The sequence below is a fragment of the Sabethes cyaneus genome, chromosome 2 (assembly GCF_943734655.1).
Source record: "Sabethes cyaneus chromosome 2, idSabCyanKW18_F2, whole genome shotgun sequence".
Taxonomy (NCBI): domain Eukaryota; kingdom Metazoa; phylum Arthropoda; class Insecta; order Diptera; family Culicidae; genus Sabethes; species Sabethes cyaneus.
Genome location: NC_071354.1, coordinates 62,419,235 through 62,431,569, shown reverse-complemented (window position 1 = coordinate 62,431,569; position 12,335 = coordinate 62,419,235). Strand labels below are relative to the sequence as shown.

At 37.8% G+C, this 12,335-nt stretch overlaps 1 protein-coding gene across 1 annotated transcript in view; it reads left to right on the top strand.

The window, feature by feature from the left end:
- The window catches only part of LOC128738119 (heterogeneous nuclear ribonucleoprotein L), a 456,878-nt gene that overhangs the window by 327,569 nt on the left and 116,974 nt on the right, over nucleotides 1–12,335 (top strand). The window contains exons 4-5 of the mRNA XM_053832989.1: nucleotides 9,562–9,658; nucleotides 10,232–10,289. Of these exons, the coding sequence (XP_053688964.1) occupies nucleotides 9,562–9,658; nucleotides 10,232–10,289 (155 nt within the window). The remainder of the gene's footprint in view (nucleotides 1–9,561; nucleotides 9,659–10,231; nucleotides 10,290–12,335) is intronic.

Genomic DNA, 12,335 nt, shown 5'->3' with positions numbered 1-12,335 from the left:
ATGATGATGATAATAGGAGATGAAATTTGTATTTTTGAAGGGAAAATTGAAATGAATCCATTTGTCTTCGTTTCGTAGCCGTGTTGAATAAGAACTGACAAAGCATCATGTTTTGTCACTATGAAATAAAGTCCCATTCACGAGAAGCCTATAAACATTGGTCTTCATCGAACGCGTCACAAATGAATAAACACTGAAATAATTCATGCGTGCGTAATCCCTTCTCGGAAGAATTTTCCATTGGCACAGCTTATGTGAGTTTTATTTTCAATTAATGCGCGTAATTGATAACTTAATGTGCCATAAATCCATTTTATGGTGCCCCCGATACCTACTCGATGGTTGGAGGTTCTTCTTTTTTTCTCCGTTCCGGTTATAGACGAATCTTCTCCACTATACGTATATGGCAAAATAAATAGCCACGCACATCAACACAACCGGTTTACACAGGCTGTGCGTGCACCATAAATTTGCCTTCTGACGTATATGCGACAGTCAGCTGCACAGTAGCAATAGGCTGGTTGCAACTTGCAATCGGAAGACTATAAAAAAGTTCTCATCAAGCGAATGTACCAGGTGAGCCGTAATCGTTGCCGTTATTCTAGATACGAGAAAAGGGTTTGTGTACTCTTTATTACACCCAACAAAAATAATCGCCAGGATTAAAGTCTTTTATTTTCCAACATGGGTTCTAGATGAAGCTAATACTCTCCGGGAGACGAGGATTAAGCGAAACTGCTTATAACCCCGAAGTTGGCCAATTCTCCTGTAACTATTCACGAGCGAGCAAGGAACGCAAATAAGTGTCTTCATTAACATAGTTTTTCTCATTAAAGTTTTTCAAAATACCCCGATAAAACATATCACTATCGATACGCTCACAATGAGCAACTTTATTATCATTAAGCGTTTAGATTGTGCGTGTCCTGTTAAACAATCTTGAAGATTAGCCACTGTCTGGGATTACCATACGTTTAAGGGTCATTAGAGTATACTTGACTTGAAAAGCGAATAGAGTCCAAAAACAGACGAAACTTTTCCCGTGCTGTCTACTGCTGCTGGAGTGCGTAGAGGATTAAACATCCGCCGGAGATGGAGTAAGTTTCACTCACACGAAATGCCGCCTCCCTTCGGATCCTTCCGGAAGGGCGGCGGATCAAGCCTGCGAGCGAAGAAGGATAGCGAGTAACAGAGTGGAAATAGTTTGCCCGTTATCACTTTAAACGACGCGGATTAAATTTACGACGTTGGGCTTAAAATGCCTACCCCCGCCGGCGGGCAGGCAGCACAGCGAATTCCATTGTCGGTTACGTACCTACGTCGTAATGTGCGTGGGTGGAGCACCAGATTCCTTCAAGTTTCAAGTTAGCGTCGTTTAAACTTACGCGTAGGAGAATTTCTATGGGAATAATTTTCCGTGGGTGGTTGCTGTCAAGCCATCCGGAAAAAAAGCATAGAATCTGAAATGTGGATATTACTTCATTGGGCCCGGATAAGAAAGGACTAAACTGCTGTTGTGAAATTCACCAGAAGCAAACTTCCGATTTTGATAATGGCTCGAGAATGATTAATGTGTAACTATTCAAAGTTGAAAAGTGGGACGTGTTTCCATTAATTTAAAAGACTTCCCGCTGCATTCAATCGAGGGGATAGCTGTACGGAGTGGTGATAAATTAGCTTTTCTATCGAAACCATACCAACGGAGGTAAATTCATAAAGATGTTTGCCTCCGGGTTTCTTAATCGTTCGCAATTTAAACAAGATTTATAACCTGTCCTGTGCCAATTTATAGAGTGCCACCACACCGTGCCGAAGTGAGCGGATGCTTTACAAGCTTCCGAAGATGAGTGCCAAAAAATTTCACGGCACTTGTTTATTAGCGATGAGTCAGAGTAGTGAGAATATTGGCACTAATGGATGCGCGATTTCATCTCAAAACAGCAATGAGCATAGTTGAGATCGCCGGTAGGTGAATCATCTTGATTGGATTTGCATGGGTACAAACTTAAGGCCTAATTTGTCTGTCTTTGAAACGTTTTCGAAGTTAGAGTGAAGACAGGTACTAAGCAACCACTTGATCAACATTTTATCGAATTGGGTATGTAATACGGTGCATCTTAACGTAAAGCTGAACTAGGATTTGCGCGGTAAAATGCTGCGTTATGAATATGATTCTTCTAATTCCCTTTTAATTCACCCGCATAGTGGGTTCCGCTTGGTAGCAGTGTGGGATCGTTGTTTTTCTTCGTCATTTTTCAGTTCCAGCAATTCGTGTTTACTGTTGGGTTTCGACGAAGAGCTTGGGTATGATAGTTAACAGTTTTTGACCGTATCAGATATAAAGGGTGTCTCACATCACCCACGGAAGAAACGCTGTCGAAACAGAAGCATCCCAAGGAGGTCAAATCGGAGGAAGACATGAAGAAAAAGTGGGTTTCCGTACAGAAGATGCTGCAACCAGATGTTGTACAGAACCTTAAGGTGCGAGCATACGGATATGGTATTAAAGTTGAATGAAATAAATACGCCAAAAGCTTACTAATGGGCTATATTTTATTGTCTGAAAGTTTGAAAAGGATCGGTCAATTGGGTAATTTTCTACAGCGTTTCTTCCGGGGTGCAATTTGATGTAGGGTGTCTTACATCTTAGATGACTGTAGCCGATCGCAAGCTCAGCTCGACAAGTTTGTAAACTGATATATTGCGCTCTTCGCACTCAATTGGACTGCACAGTTATAAAGTGCAACCTTAAAAACTGTGATGAAAAGTGTGCTACTGATAATATCGCTAGTAATCTTATATCGATAATACCATCAAACTTTATCGTCACGGAAAAGTATCGAAAATTGGAGGGTTTAAAATGAAATCTTCTTCTTGGCTTGTTATTATTTTAACATTTTTGTTCTATTTCTTACGTATTTTTGCTTATACTGTCATATTATCGTTATTAATTATTAACGATAAGAAAACTTTATCAATAATCGTTATTTTGATCGGCATTTCCCATCATTACAACTCTCCCATCTGAGCTGACATTTGATTTAGCAGTGGCGCCAGTACCAGTTGTAGGAAAAGCAAATAGTATTTAATTTTTCATTTATTTCATATATGCTGCATATTTGTTCAAATTATGAATTATGCGCGGAATTATGTATTTAGAAACTATTTTTATATTATTCGTAGCGTCGATAACAACTCTATGTAAGCATTAGAATTCAAATAGGAATCAACCAAGATTTCATGGGTTTTTACCACGAAATTTTGGCAACTTTTCTCACCTACAAAATGTGTGACTGAACAAATGTGCTCAAAATCCAACTTTCAATGCAAAGGGCAATAATAGCAATTCTATATGGTTATTATCTCTGGTATCGGTATTTAGATCTATTGTTATATCGCCTTAGTGTTTTTCTGTATTCCGCACTTCGTCCTTTGCAGTCGCTTGGGCGCTTACACGGTTATATAAATGATTGAACTACTGTGAAGATTTGTGATTCTTCTCTTGTAACTAAAATACAAAAAAAATAACAGAAAATGAGAGCACATTAGCAGCAGTGTTGCGAAGCCCGCACTTCTCACCCAGGCGTACTCGTTCTAACGAATATACCGGCATAAACATTCCTTTCGGACTCTCGCTCTTACTTATTTATGCATTGTGATTCTTTGCGAGTAGCTATTTAGTTAACAGCCACGACCGTCGTTCTCGTTCGTTATTGCAGCCCGAGCAGCTATTACCAATCACTCACGAGGGCTCACATTTGAGTTGATATATTTTGTCTCACTCTCTCACACGTTTTACCTCTTTTCCGTTCTTGTTTTCTTTTTCGTTTTCCCAATTTTTGTTTCTGTACCGTTTTTTACTGCTGTCGGTTTTCTTTTTTTCCTCTCTTTCCTCGTTTTTCTTGTCGCATTTTTTCTTATTTTCAGTTCTGTTTTTGCACTTGTTTTTCACTCAGTTTTGTGATTTTCTTTGCCACTTTCCGTCTTTTCTCTTCGCTTTTTCCTTTTTGCGTTTTCAGTCTTCGTCTTTTTTGATAATTCTTGAAAATTGAATAAAAAGAAAACTTAGTATTCTACTAAGACGCTCCTAAAACTTCAGTGATACTTCTTGTTTTTAGTCTTCGCTTGTTCCATTTTTTTCTGTTAAATCCCCCGTTTTTTCCTATGTCCAATTTATTCTGTTTTGTCTTCTTCTTTCCATTTGCTCTACGGGTTTTCTTTTTCGATTCTTGTTTATCGTCTATTTTTCTCCAATTTTGTCTCTTTCTTTGGTCCATTTTTCGTGTTTTTCTATTCTTCTTTATCTGTCACATTTTTCCATCCCATTTCCTGTTCCCATTTTCTCCCATCATTTTCCTTTATAACTCCGATGGATCGTTTCCTGTTTTCCTCATTTCTTTGATCGGTTTTCTGGAAAACAACACAGCCTCTTATTTTTTTCTGTTTTCTCGCCTTTTTTGTTGCGTTTTTTTATTGTTTTTCTGTCCCGTCTTCCCTCGGTTTGTCTTTCTCTCGTTTTCTTATTTTTTCTTTTTTCTGTCCGTTGTTTCCCCTTTGTACGATATCCAGCTTTCCTTTTTCTCTTTTTTTGTTCCATTTTTCTTCCATTTTCAAACCCGGTTTTCCTCTTTCCCGGTTTTTTCTTTTAATTTTTTGTTGTTTGTTCAATTTTTCCTTTATTATATTTTACTTTTCTTCTTTTTCTATCACGTTCTATTTTTCGTTTTACTCCGTTTGTCTTCCGTTTTACAAATGGAGAGTTTCCTTCTTTTCTTCATCATTTTCATTTAGGTGGCTTGCCGTCCTAAGACAAAGCCTTTTGAACATAGATTCTCCATGTGTAACTCGGTTGAGGGTTACCGCTCTCCAATTCCTCGGACACCGAGTACTCTTCCTCCTTTTCTACTCCTTTTTTGTATTCCGTTTTTCCTTCCTGCTGTTTATCCTCCAGTTTTTCGTTTTATTTCAGTTGTCTTCCGTCTTCTCAACTTTCCTGCTCCCGTATTTTCTCCTTTTCTATTCCTCTTTTTTAGTTTCCTCTTTCGCCTCGTTTTTGATATATTTTATTCTGTTTTTCTTTTATTTTCCTGTCGCATTTTCCTGTTCCATTCCCATTGGTATCAACTTTTCTTTTCATATCCCGTTGAACCTCTTTTTCCTGTTTTCCTCGTTTCGTCTGTCGGGTTTCTGTTTTCTTTTTTGCTTTATTTCTTTTCCTTTTTGGTTTCTCTTTTTCAGTTCCGTTTGCGCTTCTCATTTTCCCTTATATTTTTTCCCCGTTTTTTTCCATATTTTCTGTAACGATTTTTTCTTTTTCTGTCCCGTCTTTCCTTTGTGTGTGTCGTTTTCTCTCTTTTTCTCTGTAGTTTTTCCTTTTTTCTCTTTTCACCTTTTTAGTACTGGTTTTCCTTTTGGTTTTTTCTCTTTTTTGTTTCTTTTTTCGCCTTTGTTCTTCCATTTCCAAGTCTCTTTATCTTTTTCGGTCGTTTTTTTGTTTTCGTTTGTTTCATTTTTCTTATTATACTCTATTTCTCCTTTTCATCACTTTGTTTTTCATTTTATTTCGTTTGTCTTCTCTTAGTATTCCTTTCTTTTTCTTCCTTGTTTTTTTCTTTTTTTTCCTTTTTTTACCTTTTCTGTCCAGTTTGTTCTGATTTTTTTTCTCATTTTCCTTGTTTCGTTTTTAGTTTGCCTTTCTTTTCTCATATTTTTCTTCTTTTCTCTTCCTAGTTTTCTTTGGTTGCCTCTTTCTTTAGTCCATTTGCCTGTTTTTACTCTTTTTTGCTGTTCCATTTTCTTATTCCATTCCCATTTTTTGCCTTTTATGTACTGTCGGACCTCTTTTTGCTGTTTTCTTCTATCGGTAGTCTATTTTCTTTCTCGCTATCCACCTTTTCGTGCTCCTATTGGCGGCTGGTGGGTACAACCATTTGGAAATATTTAAACGCTTTTGGCAGCTCTGCTCTCGTACACTTGACAGTTTTACAACAACAATTAAGAGTGGAAATTACAACTTGACGTGAGCAGAGTTGCCAAAAGCATGCTAATATTTTCCGAGGGTTGTACCTAAGGTGGATAGTTCATTTCCCTTTTGTTTTCAGTTCGGTTTACCGTTTTTCCTCTTATTTTTTCCTGCTATTCCACCTTTTCTGTCACGTTTCTTCTTTTTCTGTTTCGTCTTTCTTCCCATTTTTCATCTTATTCAGCCTGAATTTTTTTGTTTTCGTTTGCTCCAATTTTCTTCTTATTATACCCTACTTTTCCTTTTTCGTCACGATGTTTTTCGTTTTATCCCGTTTGTCTTCCATTTCCAGCCAAATAGAGAGCCATAATCCTCGTTTTCTGTTCTCGTTTCTCAATTTTACTTCTCCCTTATTTTCCCCCTTTCTATTCCTCTTTTTCTATCTCGTTTTTTCGTTTTTTTTTGTTCTGTTTTTTCTCCTTTTCTGTCCAGTTTATCTTCAATTTCCGTTATATTTTTTTCTGTTTCCTCTTTTTTTGCCTTGATTCCCATTTTTTTCGATTTCTTTTCCACTTTTTTTCTCGTTTTACGGTGCGGTTTTCCTCCTATCGTGTCACGATTTTTTTTTCGTTTATTTTCATACCAGATTTGCATCTTTTTCCTTCTCACGCTTCTCTTCGCTTTTTATCCCGTTTGTTCAGTTTTCGTTACGTTTTCCCCCGTACTCTTTTTCGTTTTCTTCTCCAGGAGCAGCAAGAGACGGAATTCCTCTAAATCTATCGTTAAAATTGGACTTGAAATTGGATATAAATTGGATCAAATTGCACTCTAAGTTTTATTTGGAATTAAATTTAAAATTAGACCTTAAACTGGACTTGGAATCAGTGTTGAAATTGGAAATGAAATTAGAATTAAATTTGGACTGGAAATTAAGTTTAAATTAGGCTTGAAACTAAACTTGAAATTTAATTTATTGTTGGTCTTGAAATTAGACTTTAAACTAGAACTACTTTTACGCAATAATAGCACATTAAATTAAAAACTGCCGACCTCTGGGTAACAGAAATTATATTGTTTTATGTTAAACTTTATAGAAAAGATGAGGCACGTGTCCCAGTGTGCCCCAGTCTGGGCACGCCAGTGATCATTTTGGAACTATAACATTTTATGTACAATTCTTCGACAAATATTGATATTTACTGAAAATGTCATTTCTTTTGGTGTCACCATTCGGAGATGAAATAACTCCGCTGCCTCTTCTTTCTCCCACCCAAATTCGAAGAAAAACATTAATGTTGCAAGAACCCCCCAAAAAATGTTACAGTTCTTGTTTCCCCCTCGCAGCCATTCTGCCACCCCTGCTGGATTTTAATGACCTCTCGGACGACGGACGGGTGTGGGTTGAGTCAACAAATTGCAGTTTATTCCGTCACTCACTCGGATGATCATTAAAAGCCGAAAACCAATGAACAGCTGGCTGGACTGCCTGCCAGCGTGCCTGCCTGCAGCATACATTTTTACTTTCTATGCTCCACCTTCATTTCATCTCTAGATCGGTAGCAGTTCTCAACGTCAAAAAATATTAACTGCGAATGCCCGGGGTTTGTATTGGGAATGATTTAGAGCCTCGTAAAATTCTCGTACCCGTGTTTCGTACTACCATTACCACCGCACCGTCACGGAGTGGCGGCACAGGAAGTGGCGACAAGAAAATCTGAGAAAACGGATTATTCGCTGATGGTGGCACTACTTATGCCTACGTGGCAGTGCTACGGCAAAACTGTACCTACTCCCAAATGTTGGTTTGATCCAACCTCCTCTCAGTGCAGCGCAGTTCGAGTGATGGACGTGAAATGGCTTCTATGGCGACACGCTTTAAATATAGGTACATATAAACGGATCGGATGCTTACACTACAAGTCCGCTAGTAAACAGGCGAGGAAAGGACTTTTACTACTGACTAAATTGTTTTTGGCAGGCAACCCGTGGGCCCGCTGTTTTTGGAGAAAACAAATCTGCTGAGCTTGAACTCATAATTTCTGCTTGTGTCACGTAAAATCCGACTGCCATCGTATAGTTTGGAGAATTTGACTGTCGTCATGAAAAGGATTCATTAATGTAATTTTTTTGTTAATTTAGCTCCAATGTCAAATGCGAATCAGCAGAACAGAATTCTGCATATTATGCAAATAAAGGAAGTGAATTAAAGTCTTAGCTTTAAAAAACACAAACATTAGCTAGCATTCTTATCGCTTCTAATAAACGTGCAGAGTTTTGCCAATTGCACTAAATTAGAAGATATAAACTTTACATTTAGCAAAACCAAGCTGCTTAGCAGCTAATTAGTCCAAGCTGTCGTCCTGCTAAACCTCGAAAACATACAGGTATTAGAGATTAAACTTGCGTACATAAAGCTAATTTTCAAGTTTTTCCTCCACCTGTAGTGGAAAGGCAATGAGTGCATGCAGCCAACCAGTAAGCAGTGGTAAAAGTCGAGAAGTTCATATTGCAGCAGTCAGTCGCGGCGGAATATAGGTAGGATTAGGACTGCTTCCACCGCAGATGCAGGATTTTCCTCCGCACGTTTGGAGTCGCTAGCTAACAAACAATGAGCAAAAAAGAGCGTAGAAAATTTTATTACCCTCTTCCCACTTGCCGGATAATATGCTGGGGCAAATGAAAACTAATTTTACCTTTCATATTTGCGGCGGTATTAGCGGCGCAATTTTCTAGCAAGGTCATGCAAATGTTTTCTTAATTTAGGTGCTGGTGTGTTTTAATCTAGACTTCTGAGACTCGGTGAGAAGCCGGCTACAATCTATGTTTTTATTATTAAACTTTCTAGCGAATAGGTTGCTAACAATACTCAGAAACGCGAAGCAGAGCACTGTTATGAAGATACTTTGAATGTGTCAATCTTGGAACCATACTTGTTCTTTATAATGAATGAAGGAGAGCGAGAACCTCAAATGTCCCAAAATGTCTGACTCTTTTCGGTAAAATTGTGAAATCCGAACCCCTAATTCATAAACACGCAATTTGGTTCCAATGATCCATACATAACCATGCGTCTACATTTATTTATTCGAGATGGAGACGATTGGCATTTGGTATTAAATACATATTCCCATTGTTAAAAGTCATTCTATAGCACAATAAGATGCTAAGTATAAACCTGCCTGTCTGCCCCAGGCAACAAATACATGTAAGAAGCAAGAGTAGTATCATGGTAAACAACACAAACAGGTGAAACCCCAAGCTGGAACCTCGAGGAACCCTCAAGAGGTTAGCAAGCTGAAAAGAGTATAGCACCAGTTAAACTGGATCCTTAATTCAGATGATAGTTGTTTATTTCCACCTCTGCAAAAATGTGGATTTTACTATGACTACTACTATGGATGGACGGAAAGTTCATCAAACCATTAAAACAAACGATTTATCAACATTTTTTATTAACTATTACCATTGTTTACCGTTAAAAAATTCAAATATTCCAGACATGCAGTAATATAGGGGGCAATCTAAATTTTATACATATCAATTGAGCAATCATGATTTTGATTTTCCTTAACCAAAGATCCTTCGTTGGGACCGTGCACATTTGACAGCATCGAATCTGCCACCAGAGCCCGCGATTCCCTGAACGGATGTGACATCTATTCCGGCTGCTGTACTTTGAAGATCGATTACGCCAAGGTAAATTCCATCATATTAGCCCTCTGGTAGTCACTGTTTCCGCTATCTGCACTCGATCAAAAAAAAAAACTCAGAAAAACCACAATCAAGCTCGCAGATAGCGTAAGCAGCATACCGTGCGCTGCCAGTAGCATTTCTCTATACAAATTCAGTTCAGTTTCCCCCTTTTTCATCAACTTCACATATTCTCCACCGCAATAATTTGGTTTTGGTTTTCTAATAAATTTTTTCCTCGTTCTAGATCAGTTTTGTACACTAGAGTTTTCCGATGACAAAATTTATTAGAAAAACGATTTACCCACACCGCCGCCCCCATCCTCAAATATTGCTTTATACTTTTCGCCATATCGTCGTCTGGTTTTTATTCTATTTCTATCATTTCTGCATCTGTTTTACCTGAAACCAAAATTAACAATAAGTTTGCCACTTTACAACAACACTACAACAAACAAATTACAACACAATATCTCTCTCTAATTCCCGCCTCTCTCTCGACTACAACAACAACAACAAATCTAAAAAAATCCGTCATCATGCACCAACCAAAAATCATCATGAACCAACAACCAACAGCCAGAAAAACTCAATGTTTACAAAAACGACACGGACTCCAGTTGGGACTACACATTGGGTAAGGATTTACGTTTTTTCCTCTTTAAAAAAAAGGATATAGCAAGAATTACCTCTTTTACATTCAATTTTCTGTTATTTACTCACACCTTTCCTTCAGAAGCGTTTTTCTTAATTTGAAAAAAAAGAAAGGATAGTAACTGACATTTTGCCGATACTATTGTTTGATCAATGATAGAGCAACCTTCCAATTTAAAAGTACCCACTCTTATCGAATTCATTTTCATCCTATAAACGAAAACCGAAGCTATTCCGCAAGCTTCCGGCATCGATACACAATACTGTAGGAAGAAAAAAATATTCGCGAATAATAGATCCAATCAGCAGCAAAGCAGCAGGAGGAAAGTGCATGAAATACTGATCGTTAGGAAGCCTCATTTTCAGAGCTCAGTATAATAATTCACGCCAGTAGTGATATACAAACACAAGCAAATAATAAATATACAAATGAATACAACACATATTTCCAAGACTTCGATCAACGAAACGCGATGGTGGCAATCCGATAAACCTACTCGGTGACAGAATCAGGGCACAGTGCAAGAAACCGCGCAAATAAATCCCAAGTGTCAGCGCGTAAAAATGAACGTCAAACGGGAAAAGCGTTACGCCCGAAGCAATAATAATACACTGTAATAAACAAAACAAGTATCGGTTGCTCATTTGTGCGTGTATGTGTATGTGTATGTGTTTGAAAGAGAGAGAGAGAGTGTGTAATTTATGTGTGATCCTGCACGTGTGCAAGTTTGATGTACATTATAGTGAACCATAAATCCCGACCGAACCGACGACCGTGGCATCGAAAATGATGCTCCGGTTCGCGATGCCATCTATCTGGTAGTTTTCGAAAAAAATATGCTGTTTCCCCTCTCATACAAATTAGTGTGCAACAGAACAACTAACTTTGCATGTATGCTTTGCCTGTGTGTGAAATTTGAACGCGACAGGTCCAATCGGGTCCAATTGATTTATGGTTTTCATCCACTCATTCATTCGTGTGTTCATTCAGTTATTTGTTTACGGTTCTGTTATGTTGCTCCCTGCCTGCTGTTGCTGTCGGCCGACATACTTTTGTTCGTATTGTCGAGATTTGCCGTTTTTTATTGCGCTTGTTTGGATGTTGGCTCGCTCTCGCGTGTTTCCGTTTGCTTTTTAGTCCTTTTGCGTAGTAGTGTGTTCATTTTTTCTTACTATTATTTTTCTTTTAAAGTAATATTTTATGTCAGCGAGTCATTTTTTGAAGCTTAATTTACGTTTCGTTATATATTAAGCTTTTATTGCTGGTCTCTTAACATTATTCGTGGCATATTATTTTGCAATAATTATAAAAACTGATTATGCATTGGAATAAAATATCCATCAATTCTCTGACCGGTACATAGTCTTATTACGGGCCTAAATTGATCACCATACAAAAGATTATTTTAATGAGTTAATCAAAATGTTTATGTTGTTGTATATGTTCAATTATGGCTAGCACATTTTGGTGGAAATCCTCAAATATGAAAGTGTATGTACCAAAGTGTTGAAAGAAGTAGGTGGCGCAGGAAGGAGGAGGAGGGCCCTACTATGTAGGTCGAAGTATGAAACCCACTTCACTCGACTGTCTATTATAGTATTGTGGAAAGTCGATCTCGATACGATTCCATCGAGTAGATCGACTGAGTCAGAACTGCTCTATGAAAAAATGGCCTGGCTCTTATACTGCGGAATCTCGTTACACTCGACAGTGACTGAATACAGCCGAGTTGTTGCTCCACCTGGTGTCTTCAGAAAAGTTGTAACTGTTTCCCATAAAAGTAATTTCAAGTGAATTACCTTGAGTGTGTAAGACACTGAATTTCTGTCGTATATCGCCATTACTTATCGGTAGGAAATTCTTCTATCATAAGTTTACTTGTATCTTTCTTCAAGAATCCTACATTCCACGTGCCTTCTATAAAATTGTTAGTCAAATAAAGCAAATATTTTTAAATTGCATTTCGGTAACTTTCAACGTGAAAAAGTTATCAAAGTATTATTTGTTTTTTAGTATTTCTTTTTAAAT